Raw genomic sequence first — 17124 nt, forward strand, 5'->3', positions numbered from 1 at the left:
CTTTTTTTTTTTTTTTTTTTTTGGTACCAGGGATTGAACTCAGGCCCTTGCGCTTGCAAGGTAGGCGGCAGAACCTCTGAGCTAAATCCCCAGACCCTAAATGAGTCACTTCTATTTGTTCTTCATTCCCCACCACATTCTCCTCATTCTCCTACTTTTCTTTCTTTCTTACATCATTTTTAGCTGGAGAGGAAAAGAGAGTAATCTGAGAAAACTTTAGGTAATCTAAATGGGACTGTGTGTGTTAGTGAGAACTAGTTGATTGGCCCAAGTGGTTGAAAGTAAAGTGTAGAAATGATGTCAGGAATCTTTTTTCTGTATTTACTGGCTCTACTTTAGTTTGCATTCTCAGCCAGGTTCCCTCTTAGTGGCAACAAAGACCATCCCAAAGACAAGCAATCCGTGACTTAGTAACCCCAGCAAGAGAGAGAGAACACCTCTGAAATTCCTATGACAGGCTTCTGTTAACCTAAGTTGGGTTCTATCTGCAGTTCAGCCTGCAGGATCAACTATGTTAACTGACCAAGTCTGTGCTATTTAGCTATCATTGACCACATCCCTGATGTAAAACCAGGGCACCATTATCCCACACACACACCCCCAAAAAAATCCAGAGAAAGACTTACTATAATGTGAGACAATTTCTAATTATGTAAAAGGTTAAATGATTCTTTAATTAGAGTATATAAATTAAGTGTAATTATCATAAATGAATTATAATTTCAAAATCAATACTGACTTTAGAAATTGTTCAGAGTTGTACCTACAAAGACAATACAGGAATATGCTGATGCAAATCCTCCATCTCTAGACCACATCCCTGATGTAAAATCAAGGCACCATTACTAAAAGAGAAAGGTAATGGTGCTTTAATGGAAAACATTAATGTTAGAGTGGGAAGTTTAAATGACTGCACAGGAAGTGGTTATCCCAACTTTCCCAGTACCAGGATTGAACTCAGGACCTTGCTGCACCACGGAGCTACGTTCCCAGCCCATTTACCCTGACTCTTACCAGTGCTTCTTTGTATAACTGGTGTGAGCCATTTGTGAGCCTTGATTTTTCCCATCTGCACAAAGTAGATCCCAGCCTAAGATCTCGATAAAAATCTTCTCCACTCGAATGCTTTATGGCTCAGCTCTTCAAAGTCAAAGAAGACACAGACATCCAGAAAATAGCATAACACAAAGAAAGGGACAGATGCACCATGTTTCATGTAGAATTAATTCTGGTAGAACCCAGTGAGATTGACTGGGCAGCAGGAAAGGGTGTTTCTGGGTTTTGATGTAAAAGTTAGAAGCCCCACAACTTGAGAGGGAAAGCGTGTGTGTGTGTGTGTGTGTGTGGTGCTTGCTTGTGCAAGAGAGAAAGTCAGTGAAATTCCAAATTAATCATCACAAACATTGTTATTATCATGTCTTCAGATGTTTTATATCCCATACATAACTTTGTTAACCTTTTTATCTTACCAATGCAGAGATGATGTCTCAGGCCCAATCTTATTTAAGGTGATATAACTACCAACAAAGCTTGAAGGAAAATTTATGCAGGTTTTTTTTTTCAATTCCTTCTTCAAATATTTAAAGACAATGAACAGAGTAAGGGAGACATACAAAAGTTTAAAAAGGCTATATCTTTTTTTTTTCCAGCTTTAATTGAGTTTATTGGTACATTTTAGGGATACAGTACAGTTACATTCATTGTTGGGATCTTGTACCTCTACATGACAAGTCTTGATTCTCATTTTTTCCCCTTACCTCTGCCCTCCCTTCACCCCCTAAAAAGGCTATGTCTTTGGGAAGTTATATTTCATAGAAATGTAGATATGACACAACAATGAAAAAATTAAAAAATATAAACATTAAGCAAATTGCTATTGGAACTTGGTGGAAAGATGATCTCTAACAAAGACTGGATGGTTTTTAAATATCCTTGTTTTTTTGCTTTTTAGCTTTAAAATTCTCACAGCATAGGAATACTTTTTCACAAGAAAAAGTTGCTAAATTAATGACCATTGATTCGGTATTGCAGGAAGATGCATTTATTTATTCAGGGGTAAAATTCTTGGTATATGCTTGCTGCCTGACTCAGTAAACATGGTCCTTGATCAGTAAATATCTGTCCATTCCCCTTTCACTGACCACATTTCCATCAGTAAATATCTGCCTAGTGCAGTTTCATTGTCCACATTAGGGTTTTATATTCAAGTGGCATCATTAAGATCACAGTCACATGAGTTAACTCTGTAAAACATGTATCTTGGAGAGTAATTAAAAGGTAATTTAAGAAACAAGACTCATCCTGCAGATGTCTTCCTTTACAAAATATCCAAGGCACCAGGCATGGTGATGCATGTTTGTAATCTTGGCTATGAGGAAGACTGAGAGAAGAGGAGATGGCAGGTTCTGTTGTAGCCTAACAGACATTATCAAGATAAAATTTAAAGAAGGTCCCGGAGTTTAGCTCAGTGCTTCCTGGGTTCAATCCCCCATACTGGAAAAAATAAAAGCCAGCAAAAGAGTTACTGTATTGCAAGACAATGTCTGATCATATTAAAAAGTTAAATTATTATGCTTTTTAATGTAGAGTATATACATTGATTATAATTGCCATAAATTAATTATAATTTTGAAATTGGTACTGGATTTAAAAATTGTTCAAAGTTGTACACACAGAGACAATACAGGAATATGCAAAAAAAAGTCTCCATCTTGAGACTCTACACCATATATATCCTTAGTTAGCATGCACCTTTCCAGATGCTTTTCTTACTTTACAAGCATAATTATGTGTATTTAGTTTTACTTATTTTTACTTATTTAGCCAAAAATGAATAACGCATATCGTTCAACTTGCCTATTTCACTTAACAATATATAGGGTCAACCTTTTCATGAGAACCTCACATTTTATTTAAATACAATCTAATTAACGGGCATTTAGGTTGTTTCCAGTATTGTAGTTCTTAAAAAAACTACCTTTTTTATTCATTTTGCACTTCTCATTCACGGTTATTTGAAGTATCACTTAAAACTTCAAAACACTAGCATAAAAATCCTTTCAACATAAAGTAAAATTCAAGATAAATCAATTCTAGTATGGACCTCACTAGAGAGGGGTTATTCACAAGAGATTATTATTAGATGATTCAGTCCCAAAGTGCCCCACAATGTGTTGTAAGGACACTGTTCTTGATAAATCAGGTTAACCATAACACCCACCAATAAAATTAGTGGAAGCAGGCCGGAGATCAGTATGATGAATAAAGATACTATCTCACTTGCCAGTGAGTTTTTAGAAGAGAAGCAATGAAAAATATTTTCTATTTACATTGAACCATGAGCCATACGTGCCTTATTAATGTTTTGAACATTTGTTAGTTGACATCTAAAGTAAGAGGACCTTTGTAATTCGCTTCTTCGATTCACCAGTGGCCATGGAATTGTTTGAGATGTGAAAAACTTTGCTGATTCTTTCTTGATGAGGGGAATCGTCGTCGTCACTATTAGATTACAATGTGTGCTCTCATGGGTAAGCTGAGCCACCTCTGGCCACCAGACCAAAGTTGCTTAGTCCCCAACAGTGAGCAAACTAAACTATAGTTTTAGTCCAAGAATATGGAAACTGACAACAAATTTTTGCTTGTGGTCTACTTCCAGTTTTCAAGTGCAAACATACCAAAGTTTATTTTAAATTTGAGCCACTCAGACATTTAGTAATATACATCAAAGACGTAGTGAAGGCTTCCCGTGTTTATTATTTCAATATGATGTCTGTTCTAATAAAGTAGGAGAATCCATATGATAGACCATGTACTCGAATTTCTCTAGTTCCAGAGTTTGGCCTTAAATATATACATATATTTGTAAATTAATCCAAAACATATTGTCATGGTTCCAATTCCTCTGAAAGCTGATTGTTTTCCATCCCTCTTTTAATTTTAGAAATATAGTGGCCGACTGCCAGAACACTTTCAGATAAACAGTCCACCCCATGTATAAAAGGGGCATGGAATCATGAATGTTCAAAAAATACAGAGCATTATTTAAATAAGTTAAAGTTATTATGGTCTTTCCTATTAATTAAAAAAAGCCATCTGTGCAAGGTGAATTTTGGTAAAGTACCAATTTTTTTAATGATTGTGGATGGAATTTGCAACTGTTTTCATAGTGAAAGTATAGCTCAGGGATTCCCAAGATAAAATATACTGTTTATTGTAAAATTCTGTGGTCATTGGACTACATTTCTGATAAGACACTGGAAAGAATGCTTGTTATTCAATCAGAATTCACAATCAGACTTGAAGAAATTGGCTGTCTCACAGCACCCACTTTCCTCTCTTCTACTTTCTTAGAATCCTAAACCTTTATTTCATCTACACCTCTCTTCTCCTGCCTTCCCTTCCCCCATCTGTCTGTCTGTCTGTCTTCCTCCCACACACACACACACTCTACAACCCACATTTTGTCAGAACCATCTTAGGCAAATTCATGGCAACAGTAAACAACACTAAAAACAAAAAAAGAGAAAAAACACTGCATAAAGAAACCACGCACTGGAAGACATTACCAGTGTAGGAAGGCATTCCCTCATTGCATCTTTATTTTCATTTTCATTTTTACTATTTGGATAACTTTTTCCTATTGAACAATCAACCTATAAACCCAGGCTCTCAAAATCTTAGAGGCACGAAAACTCAAAAGTGTTACTTTCTTCCTTGAATTTGGCAAGAAAATACCTTAACAAGAAAGATTTAAAGAAAAAAAAATTTTTTTTCATTTCCCTCCCAACCAGTGTTTTCAGTCAATTAAAATTTGTACTTGAGGCCTTTTTCAGTTTGAAGCCACCTCGGTGTCTGTGATGAGCAATCCTTCTTGTTTGTGCAATCATTCATTATCTCCATTACCAAAAGGAGAATAGAGGACAATTACATTGTTTGGACGAATCCGAGTGTTCAGAGGAGTATTTGTCACGGCGGCAGAGAGCAGCACCTGACAGGCAACGATTGATGGTGGGGAAAGTGTACGAGTGGCCAAAGCAGCCTCGTAGGATGCAAATTACGGACTGTGGATTCCAATTTATCCTGTTCATTTTTCTTGCCCGTGCTGAAGACCATTAGTGGTTTTTGAAGCAGTGAAGGGGTCATTACTAATGTGGGTAGGCTCGAAGCAGGAGGGGGAAGGAGGGGAAAAGCCTGCTGTAATTACACAGCTTTCAGGAACGGGCTGGAGGCCCTAGCCAAAAAAGTGTCAACACCTCGCAATCAGAAAAATTTATTTTCATTTTATGCTTAACCCATATTAACTCAACATTATCATCTTTCTTTGTTAACATTTGCAGAATATTAAAAGCCTGGCTTCTATATTAATACAAATCTAGTTAACCCTTTTGCTATACAGGAGATTTTGTTTAACCTAATGGCATTCGGGTTTGCTAATAAGTAATTGTGCACATTTTGGATAATGTATGCTATTATAGAGAATGAAATACCTGAAGAATAAAATTTTAGATGATTGAAAAACATTCACTTGCTCAAATACTGGAATGATTAGAATGCTTTGAATGGAATACTTTGTTGTTGCTAATGTCATTCTTTAATAATGTTGATAGGAAATATTTATTACTAAAGGCTTTCTAGCTTATGAACAACTATGACATGCTAGATAAAAGTTTACTTTTCTGTTTAATAAAACTAGTGAATTTAGAGTAAGGGGCCTCCTTAACAGATAATTATTATTTTGTTTCATAAGTGCATGCCAGTACAGTGCCATTTAAAGTAAATGTATGATTCTAAAATACCAATCCCTCATTTCAGAATGAGAAAGGAAAGTGGATTGATAATAGAAAGGCTGTTTGTTATAAATGTGAGTGAATTGTGATAGGAAGTAAAGAATTTTTAAAAAAATCAAAACCTATGACCTCATTCTCTTATTGCGGGAGTTTAAGATAAAATGTAAAACTTCATATGAACATTGCATGAAACTGACTTCTTTTGATGTGTGCTCATTGTTTGTGACTCCAATATCTCAGAGCACTAAGCAGTAAAAATAAAAGAATCTTTCACTGTCCCATAAAGGAATCAAATGTAAATATACTGTAAGTATGCTGTGTTATAACCAAATCCGTTGCCATGGCTTCCAAAATAGTTGTGATCATCTACTATCTCACTTTCCAAACTTTTACTGTCAATAATGTCAGAATAACAGGAGATAATAATTGTATTGAGCCCTCTTACAAAGATAACTTAGAATAAGGGCTTCCCATATATTTTCTAGGAAGCAAAGTGAGCAAGTTCCTTAGTGCAGCTTGTAGGTAAGCAAAATTTTGATACTGTTCCAAGGATGCTTTCCATCCCAGACGGATTAAAGAAATGGAGTAATTCAGATACCTGGCTTTTTAATGCTGGCCCTTCCAAGTGTGGCAGAAATGTGGGGCTGCCAACATGAATTTCTAGATCCATGCCCCTGCCCACACTTCTACGCACACTGTAAAACAAATGCGATGAGGAAAATCAAGCCGTAGAATTAAAAAAAAAAAAAATCACAACTTCTGTGACTTCTGTAACTTCTGATACATCTTTTAAAACATTTGTTTTTTCATTAGCATCCATACCCTTCCGAAGAGCAGAAGAAACAGTTAGCGCAAGACACGGGACTTACAATTCTCCAAGTAAACAACTGGTGAGTGACCCGAAAATCAATGTCTTTCTCCCAAGGCTAAAATGAGATTGCTAAATAACTGTTCTCTTCCTTTACTCCCCTTTCTGCTTTTGTTTGTTTCTAAAAACAAGTAAAAGTGAGGATAACTTTTATGTTTCTCTCTTGCAATGTAAAAGTGGAGCTAAGTGAGAGGAAAAGATGACCTAGGGAAATGATTTTTGCAAGATTCCCTCCCTCCCCCTCTTTCTCCCCTGTGCCCCGTTCCTCTCTCGCTCTCTCTCCTCTCCCCCATCCTCCTCCTCCTCTCCACCATACTTTCCCCATCTCTGATGCCTTAAAATTCTCAAATTAAATCACAAATTCTGTTCGGGTCGTTTCTGTTGGAAATAGTTATGCTGTGTGCTTTTTCATAACCCTCACACGGAGTTAATCACTTCTAAGAAGGCTTCCTTTGTCTAGGCTGTGAGTGTCGATGGAGAGAGAGGCTTTTTAGTATCTCCGAATAGAAATTTATTTACCCTAATTTTTTTTTAAATAGGAAAAGAAGGTTTTCTCCATTTTTTAGCTTTGCGATTTGGTAGATTACTCTTGTGGTGGTGTATGGAACATTCACCCTTTGTACACGGCTTAGAGGGTAACTAAGGAAAGGAGGGGCAGAGGATTAAATAAAATGATCACAGTGGCCAAGAAATGATATAGGAATTACTTATCAAAATACTGGCCCAGGTTTTATCAGCAGCTTAATTTTGTTCAGTACATTCTTGGGGTGATGTTCAGATTAATTGAACTGACAGTTCTCTTTCAAAATTCAGGGAAAGTATTTGCACGGATTTCAGGCCTTATACAAACTTAATTACATGGAACTCCATTTTATCATTCTAATTCCATGTAGCAGAGGTTGTATTTACAAATGAGAAGTCTCTGCCTTTATTCACAGCTTTCCTTAATATATTTATCAAAGCAGGTTCATTTACAAAGTGCTCTATCTGTGGGATACAGGCAGGCAGACATTAACAAAGCTTTTAGGTTTATCAGGCTCGCTGCCTGATGAGCTACCCGAGGGTCAATTGATTTTGTGGTTCTGTGATTCATTTTTTTCTCATTTTTCTAGGATCACAATGAGAGACATGCTTGGAGAATTAGCCAGTTTGTCTGCCTTATCTGTCAGGCAATTTTTTTTTTCCCAGGGAAGTCAAGCTACTTAAATTGGCCACAGGAACTGCCGTTATCTGACTTTAATGCACCCTATAGTGTGGATAGCATTTCAATTACACCAGTAACCAAAGCTTAGCCGTAGCCCTTTTCATGCCTTGTGCTGTACAGAAAGTGATGTGCCTACCTACAGAAGCAGAAAATTGAGTTGCCTTGCTTCTGTCAGGGTGATTAATGCAGAAATAAACTGCTAACCTGAAAAGAAAGGCAGCAAGAAAGGATAGACAATACAGACTTGAATTCACTTTAATTTTCTTCTAAGATTGGAACTATGTACATTGAAAGATACCCTTTAGACCAAAAACTTGGAATAAAGGGTATAATCTCCAGAGGTGGAGGTATACGTGATTATACGTTGATATCAGCCTCGTAGTGTACATATATATAATACATGTAAACATGTATATTCTCATTCGTGTTCCTAGCACAAGCTATCAGTGATTGGAAGCCATAAAATAACTACTCGCATTTTAACAGTAGGAGGCTATTTGCCCTGCACATTACTTGATAGCATACTGATTTCCAGACTGATGTATTACATGTACAGTGGCCCCTAATGCAATTAAAACTGCTTTAGAATCATTATTTTTATGAGTTTGGGGTACATTGAGGGAGTTTGTGATGGGAATTTTTGAGCGAAATGAAATGGTTCTATATTGATAACTGGCACTGGCATTTGATCGCTTTGTTTTTGCAAATGCTCTTACATATCATCCGATTCCTTGTACTTGTTACTGTCATCATTCCTGCAGAAGAATGAGGAGTGTCTAGTGTTGATGTCCCATAGCTAAAGACCAGCGTTTTCTCAGACACCTGGCTGGGACTGGGGAAACACCCTTCCTCTCTGAATTCCACTGGGCCCCTGGCATGTGCAAGGAGTGCAGTTACTGTGATGTTTTAGGTTTCTTGTTTGTGCATTGTTTGAACTGTATTTGGCACAGAACGCCAAGGGTTAGGGTGTGACAGTGCTGTCACCCAGCACCCACTCTCTAACAGGGAATGAGCACCGACGCCTCTGCGTCTCTACAAAGTACTTTCGTCTTCCTAATTTTCACACTTCCTTCCAAAAAATGCTGTAAGCCTGCCTTCTGGTTCAATTCTTAGTTAACGGCTAGCATAAGTTTGATAACAAGGTGTGACTCATGAGCTTCCAAAAGACTACCAAGAATTAATATAGGGAGCCATTTTCTGGGGAGTTCAAAAAAATGTTAAAAAGACCATCCCTTAGGGCTGGGGATTTAGCTCAGTGGTTCAATCCCCGGTACCAAAAAAAGAACACCCTTAATTCAGTACATTTTGAATCTGTCCAAGACTTTGACAAAGTCTGCTCTAAGGGAGAGAAATCTACCCAATATGATTTCAGAAGATCTCAGAATCAGGCCTCAAGTGCAGAATCACAATAAGCGGTGATAAGAATGAACTGCAAAGTGTTTCTCCAGTTTTGGGGCGCTTTCACACAGCACAGGGCTGGCACCAAGCATGGTAGTGCATGCACATCTGTAATCCCAGCTATTACAGTAGGGAGGCTGAGGCAGGAGGATCAAAGGGTGGAGGGCAGCTTGAACAATTTAGAGAGTCCTAGTCTCACAGTAAATAATACAATGGCTGGGGATGTAGCTCAACACTCCCTGGGCTTAATATCCACTGCCCCCCCAATTAAAAAGTATAGGGTATCTGAGAGTATATCTGAATTCTTAAACCTCAGTCGGTTACACTAACAATTAATACTCACTTCCCAGGCTGCAGCCAATTTAGCCTTCCATGCTGCAAGGTTTGTGCCCCCCAAATCACAGTAGTGTAGAAAGCCTACAAATTAGCTGGTCACGGAGACTTGCTATTCCAGTTCTGCTTCTCACTTATCTCTTAAAATAGAAAGGCCAAGCAAGGCCAAGACAGTTAAGCAGCACCATAAAATAACATCTCTAGTAATAAGCAATGGAATATGGATCCATGCATTTGATGAGAACAATAAGCAATAAAAACAGACCTGTTAAGACCAGGCAGTAATTATGGACTTTAAAACAAATACGCAAAAAGGAAGAAGGAAGTTTAGGAAATAATTAAGAGAATTAAAGATGTGTTGTATCTTAGGAGCCAATATTCGAAGCTATGCCCATGTATTTACAGCAGGGAATATGCAAGCGATGGTGGTGTAATCAACTCAAAATATGATTTCGGAAAAGCGATGGAGCTCATGACACAAAGGCATTTTTTTTTTCGTGCAGTTACCTCTCAGAAGTCCACATATATAATGGATAACTTAACAAAGACTTTTTTTTCTTTTCTTTTCAGCATTAGGAATTGAACTCAGAGTTTTCACACTGAACATTTTATTTTGAGATGGAGTCTCAATCAGTTGCTAAGGTGCCCAGGGTAGGCTTGAACTTGGTGATGTTTCTGTCTCAGCCTCCCAGGGTGCTGGTGTTACAGGCGCGTGCACCAAGCCCATCTAGACTTTTTTTTTTTTTTAGAAAGATGGCAACCAGGTCTTCAGTATGTTCTTTGCTGCCAAAGCTAATTACAAGTGGCACGACGGACTTTCTGTGCCCGTTATTGGATGGAGAGTCCATCAGCTGTAAAAGAAACAAAGTGCTCGCATGAGGAAAAAAGAGTAGCAAAGAAGAGAATATGCTCAAGCTGAATTATCTCCTTCCACCAGACAAGCAAACACGAATATTGATATAAGGACTAAGGGTAATGGATAGTCAGTAAACACTCAGGCTCAGGAATCAGAACTCAGGGGTTAGAACACCAGTTCCCCCATTTGAGACTGATCAATGTTTGACCTTCGGCAAATTAATCCCCTTTGGCCTTGGTTCTCTCATCTGCAAATTGGGAAGAATAATCACATAGTATCTCATAGAACTCTACAACTTTAAGAAATACTGCTTGCTAGGTACACACAGTAGGTAATTAATATTTTTAAAATAATTAAAAATAAATAATTAGCTGGGTCGTGGCACATACCTATAATCCCAGCACTTGGTAAAATTGAGGTTGGCCTGGGATACTTAGCAAGTGTAAGACCAGCTTGGAATATACAGCCAGACCCTGTTGCAAAATAAACAATCAATCAATCAATCAATCAAGTGGAACAGTGAGAGAGACACATTATCTCATATAATCATATAAATAAATATGTCATGAATTAGCTTATAGACTGGAATGAAGTTTTTTGAGGGGGACACATAGATGTATTTCAGGAAGAAATTCTTTTAGTGACATTTACTCTGTTTAACTTCTATATTAAATAAAGGTAGATTTTTGTAGATTCTTGTACAATGTTTTTTGCAGTTCTTTGATACCAGGATGTAAGATTAGAGAGGCCCAGGATGTAAGTGTCTTCAAAACTGTGAAGGTGAGATGTTTTAAAGGGAAGTTTTGAGTATTAATTCTCAATTTACTTTCATTGACAAAGACAAAAGTATTTTTGAATAAGGAAGTTCTTGCACGAGTAATTTGTTGGACTATATTTGTATATCTTTGACAGTAGTAATCACTGAGATATGGAAAAATCTTCACTTTTACAATTAAAATCCCTGGAGCTAAAGCTACTGCAGGAACAGTAAGACATGTCTATGTTCTCATGTACCTTTCTCAGTGCTCTATAAGAATTATAAGATCACTTGTAAACTGATCTTACAATTACAAGTTATTTCAAAAGGAAAAAATATTTTCCATTTAAAAATTCAAACCACTGCAGTAAGTACAGCAAACTTGTACGCCAACAAACAAAAGCCACAGCGTGACCTATTGTCCGAATACAGGTATGTTATACTAGGAATAAGGATTTTTTTTTCTCCCTTCCCTTCCCTTCCCTTTTCTCTCTCCCCCTTCCCTCTTTCCCTCTCTTCCACCCTCCTTCCCTCCCTTCCTTCCTTCCTTTCTTTTAGTCTTGGGGATGGATCTCATGCATGCTAGGTAAGCTACATTGCTATCGAGCTACACTGCTATTGAGCTACATGCCCAAGCCAGAATTAATTTCTTGATCAAAGTCTGTCTTCAGGCCTCTGTCTTAGTTATTTTTCTCATTGCTGAGACAAAATACCCGACACCCAAAGATAAAGGAGAAAAGGTTTATTTTGGCTGACAGTTTGTAGAGCTTTCATTCCATAATCTGCTGACTCTAGGGCAGAGTAGCATGGCAGAGGAGCATTGTAGAGCAGGCAGGAGGCGGCAGCAGACAAGCAGCAAGCAGCAGCAAAATCCTTCTTACTTTCCTTTATCTTCCATTTGGGCTAATAGCCCTTAGGGCAGGTAGCACTGGGGGGGGGTGCACCATTAATCCCAGCATTGTACACTTAATCCCAGCATCATACACTCTAGATCCAGACACCTCCAGAAAGCCCCACCAAGACCACATGAGGCTTTGGGAAGACATCTAGACACAAGCCATAATGTCCCCCAAGTAAAAACGCATGAAACTTAAATTTCAAGGAACTTTGCAACTAAAGGTAGTTCAGAGAATTCCTTGTATTATAGATTCAATGACGTAAAAATTCTCAAACTGAGGTTAAATATCTGCATCCTGCTTGCCTCACCTTCTACCAAAATGGTCTTAGACTCATCTTTCTAAGTCTAACAGTTTTTAATAACCAACACCCACCACTTTAGCTACTTCAATTTGACCCTGTTGACAAGATTTTTAGAATCATAGGACTGCCCTGGGATAGAGTATTTTCTCTAGGACCGGTTTTCCTTTCTAGCCTTCTTCCTGCTCCTTTTGGAAGGCCCCTTGTCTGCCCAGGTGACTTGTTTTTCATTTCCAAGTGAAATGGAATGATGCTGAGGAAAGGGGAGAGATTTGTGTGTGAAAATGCATTGCAGGTGAAGCACGCCTTGAGAATAAAAGGTGGCGTTGTTAGAACTTCCCAGCCCTGATTAACATATGGACAGGAAACAGAGTAGGAGCCTAAGGAAAGTAATCATTTTCCTCAGGAATCCATCAGCCCTGATAGATTTGGGTTCACAGATAACTTTGCTTTGCTGCTTCCACTTGAAGGGTGGACAGAGGGTCACTTGCAGGCCTCATGTCAGTGAGCCTCCAAGCCGAGTTTGAAGGCTAATTAGCAGGAGGCAAGGTGAGTGGTAAAAGAGGTTGCACTGTACAGCACAGAAAAGTCATTTTCAAAGTGCGTGTGTTGTCATTCCACTGCAAGTAGTGCAGACACCAGGAAATGCATTGTAATATTAGGACATCAAGAGGAAGCTGGGATTTGAGGAAAATAATTTTGTAGTAAACATATGGAATAATTGGCCAACGGTGCAAGAAAGCTCAACGAACTACAGAGACAGCTGGACACTTTGATCTCAAGAGGAAAAAGATTGAAGGATAGAGTGATAAACCAGGGAGGTGGAGTTGAGATAAACCTAAAGGGAAAAAGCCTGCTGGACTAAACATTCCTTCTCTGCTCAGCAGTCTCCACCATAGCCATTTGTTAAACACATAGCTGCCATCTTTGGTGATTATTTCCAAGTAACATCTATGTTTCCGAATAAAAATCCATTTGAATCTCAAGTCAGATTTGCCAGGTGCTAGATTCATTGTCAGCATTTAATGTGCTGAAACTGCCGATGCTGAGGAAATGAATACAAAAAAGCATGCTTTTGAACTCTTGTTTGGAGAGCGGGAGGTGAAATGCTTCCCTTTCAGATGGTTTCCTATGCCAGAAAACTCCTAGGCTGGGGGAAGAGGCAGAGATTCCAAAGGGTGCGGTTCCAACTATCCCCAAGCAGTCCTTTGCTAAACCAGAGTGCTTTCTTCCCCACAGTCACTCATGGGGTGAAAGAACTGGGCTGTGTTAGCGCTCTGTTTTCCGGTGACCCTCTCCCTACAGGTTCCAATATGTCTCTTTGGTCAGACTGTCATTTCTTGGAGATCCACAGTTATTTCTAAGAAGAAAACCAAAAAGAGGTGGCAAAGGAGATTAAAATAAGTGAAAAGAAAACATTCATAATGTTTAACCAGAGGGACTGCCCTGAAATTTTAAGTGGATTTCATTTTGCTCTGTCTACAGCAGATGTCACTGGGGATGACCAGGATACCAACCCATGGCATACCAGTTTGGAATAAGAGGGAGTATTGCCACATTTTCCCATTTCACACCCTGCAGCAGGTCCATGAAATTCCCACTCTGATCTGAACACTGAAGATATTTCTCCTACCTAGGCAGCCGTGCTTCCTATCCACTGCCTGTTCAGGCCAGCATTTCTAGACACCTTCCATCCTGTAGCAATGGGAGTGCCACTTCCAGAAATTTAGATTCAGTCCAAATTTGGGCAAGCAGCTAAGGCTCAGCAAGAGCCTTTTAAAAGTGGTAAACAAAAGGAGTAGAGGGGGAAATAAAGGAAGGGAATGCCAGCGAGGGGACTCAAAGGGGAGGTTTGCTGCAATCCTTTACATTCAATTATACCAGCTCCTTTGTGCTTTTCCCTTTCTGCTCTGCAAAGAAAGAATGAAATATGGTTTTCATAGCGAGCTGGCAGCATTATCTCAGGATGCATATTTCTTTGCTGGGTTGGAATGCCAATAAGAGGAGAAAGAAAGTTCCCCGTTTAAAGGAAAGTGCAGCACTACAGAGAAAACACAAAACAACAAAAAGGAATGCAACAAGTTTTTGAAATAGTTCCAGAAAATACCCCTTTACAGAAAAGAAAAGATTTAAATGAGAATTTTTGGGAAGATAAAATTTCCCATGTTGAAAGTTCCCATTTTCCAAAAATCTTAAACTATGGAAAAAGATTTGGCCCAAAATGTTGACAGCTTTTGATATTTGAAAATTTTTAGAATTAGCCCCTTCTCTTTCACTGGTGAAGACAAAAAACTCCAGACAAGCCCTGCATCAGGCACAAGGCTCTACCTACTTTTGCACTTCATTATACCAGGATTTGGAAGAGAGACAAGGTTTGCTTAAATAAGTCCTTTATCCATCTTCATTGGCATGATCTATGTAGTTTCTCAAAGTAACACTGAAATAAAAGTCTATATTTCTGTGCAGTGCATGATTTTAAAGCAGGATGGTGTCAACTTGGCTATTTACTTATTTTCCAGTAGAAAAAGAAATGAAGATAACTTAGTGAAAATATTACAAAATTTTCTTATAGCAATAGAGTCAGTAAGAATTCCTAGCCCCAGTCACAGATGGATGAAGTAAAAGTTGTATTTTTCTAAAAAGGAAATCTTGAATTTATTTCTAGAATGCAGAAAGTGGAAAAGCAGCATTAAAGCAGTTAAAGCAGTGTTTAAGCAGAGCCCCTAAGTTAAAAGCTATTAAAAGAAAGGTTAAAAAAATTAGAATACCTCAATGCCATATTTATAGTCCTTAAATTTTTTCCTCCTAAAAATAGAAGTTTTGATGGCTATGCTTGGTTCTACATTTTCATTCCTTTCTACCACAGTGGTTCTTTTATTATTATTATTATTTTCAGTAAAATTGCTCCCTCGTCTCTTCCATTACCTGCAGCCTTGAGTGCTTTTAAAACTCTGTCCAAAAAATCACTCTCCGAGAAGTAAGTACTTCATGAATAGTCTTTATACCAGGTCCTCAATCACTCCACTCATTCATTCATGCATTTACTCACGGGAGAGCAGCCCTCTAAAAATTACTTAATCGAGAATCTGCTTGTTAATGAGTAAATGTAAGTCCTATTAACCTCCTGATCCTGAGGACTTGTTTTGATGTTGCTGCTGCTGTTTTCACTGTGTTGGATTTTTCAAGTATGAGAGAGTGAGCATCAGGAAGATGCCTATCCCGGGAATTCTCCCCCGTTTATGACGCCCCCAGTTTACGACATTCCCCCGTTGTCTAAACAAGGGAAAGCATTTTTTTTTTTTTAATCTGCAAAATTCTTAGAAACTTGGGTAGAAAATTTGAGAGCCTTGAGTTTTCGTTTTGAAACGGTGCTTTCTTCAGGTCTTTTTCCTGCTTCGTTGTTTTTATCGTCGTCATAATAGAAAACCTTGTTTCCGGTTTCGTTTTGTTCCGCTAGGCGAATTAGAATCATTACTGCCGACTGATTTTTCCATAGAGATTTTCAACTCATTCTCACCCCTCATCCAGAATCTTTAATTCTGCACTCAGATTGAAACACATACACGGTTCTTTTTCCCTTGCAAGGTAAACATTGAGAGAGAAAGATTTCCCCTGTATCTCTAGATACAGCTTATCTTTTAGATAAGTCCTGCAGGCTGAGGTTTCAGGCTGTTTCATGTTAGACCTCTTGGATTCCAAACTTCCTTAAAGCCTTTAGATAAGCAACAAACTTTAGCCATAATTACCCAGAGAGTGGGAGGAACAGGGAATTATTTCCCAGAGATCTGGATTCAAACCCACCTGAAAGCCTATCGGTGAGAAAGGTCTCTAAATTATCTTGACTTAATGGTTTGGGTTCTGGAGGAAGGAAAGTCCCATCTGTGCCTAAGCATGCAACATAAGAATCCCTGTGGAAGATTCCCTGTTCCCATATTAATAGACATGTCTTCCTCACAGAAGTGGTGACCGATATGTAGTGCTTTACCCTATCAGATACTGACATGTGGCAGTTTCAGGCTCTCGTCTACTTTGAACCTAGCTTTTGGATATAATTTCACTTAAGAATCATGAAATATATGTCATCCTTATTTATCTCTCCACAATGTTTTCTAAAATTCAGAAAACTGCCTCTTTGAAAGAGGGAATTCTGGGGCTGGGGATTTAGTTCAGCTGTTCTGACGCCAGCCCCACAAGCACAAGATCCTGAGTTTGATCCCCAGGGCCAAAACAGAAAAAGTAAACACACTATATATTTTGCCTTGCAAGCACAAGGACCCAAGTTCAATCCCTGATACCGAAAAAAGAAAGACGATGTGAAAGAGGGAATTTTGGTTCCAGGCCCATGGATCACACCGTTCAAAGTTTGCCCAGTGAAAGACATAGAGATGAGCAGAGTGCTCTTTTTAAATTGTGGATCCTGATTCTTCTTCTTTTTAAAATATATCTTGCTTTTTTATTATGCACAGCTACAAATTCCCTACGATGTATGCGGTCATTATGTGTATCAAAAGTGTACCAATAAAATTAATTTTTAAAAAATTGTGGATCTGAGTTGGGTGTGGTGTGGTGGTGAAAGACTATAATCCCAGAACTCTGGGAGGCTGAGGCAAGAGGAGTGAAAGTTTGAACCCTGGAAAACTTAACAATTTAGTAAGAATCTGCCTCAATAATCATGATAATGATTAATAATAATAATAATAATAATAATAATAATAATAATAA

The 17124-nt window shown here is 38.3% G+C and overlaps 1 protein-coding gene and 1 long non-coding RNA gene across 11 annotated transcripts in view; one reads left to right on the plus strand and one right to left on the minus strand.

Moving 5' to 3' along the window:
* Meis2 (Meis homeobox 2) overlaps window positions 1-17124 on the plus strand; it is a 203782-nt gene that overhangs the window by 137835 nt on the left and 48823 nt on the right. For all 9 annotated transcript variants that reach the window (XM_010624630.1, XM_010624632.1, XM_010624634.2 and 6 more), the window contains one exon: window positions 6603-6679. In XM_010624630.1, coding sequence (XP_010622932.1) covers window positions 6603-6679 — 77 coding nt within the window. The remainder of the gene's footprint in view (window positions 1-6602; window positions 6680-17124) is intronic.
* On the minus strand, window positions 10295-15661 carry LOC104862587. 2 transcript variants are annotated; one of them, XR_780376.2, is made up of 3 exons: window positions 15524-15661; window positions 10838-10921; window positions 10295-10443 (listed from the first exon to the last, which is right to left on the minus strand). It is a non-coding gene; the product is annotated as an uncharacterized LOC104862587 (long non-coding RNA). The 2 variants fall into 2 exon arrangements; XR_780375.2 differs by having other exon boundaries at window positions 15328-15661.

Source organism: Fukomys damarensis, unplaced genomic scaffold, assembly GCF_012274545.1.
Source record: "Fukomys damarensis isolate Sample0158 unplaced genomic scaffold, DMR_v1.0_HiC HiC_scaffold_17, whole genome shotgun sequence".
NCBI classification, from domain to species: Eukaryota; Metazoa; Chordata; class Mammalia; order Rodentia; family Bathyergidae; genus Fukomys; species Fukomys damarensis.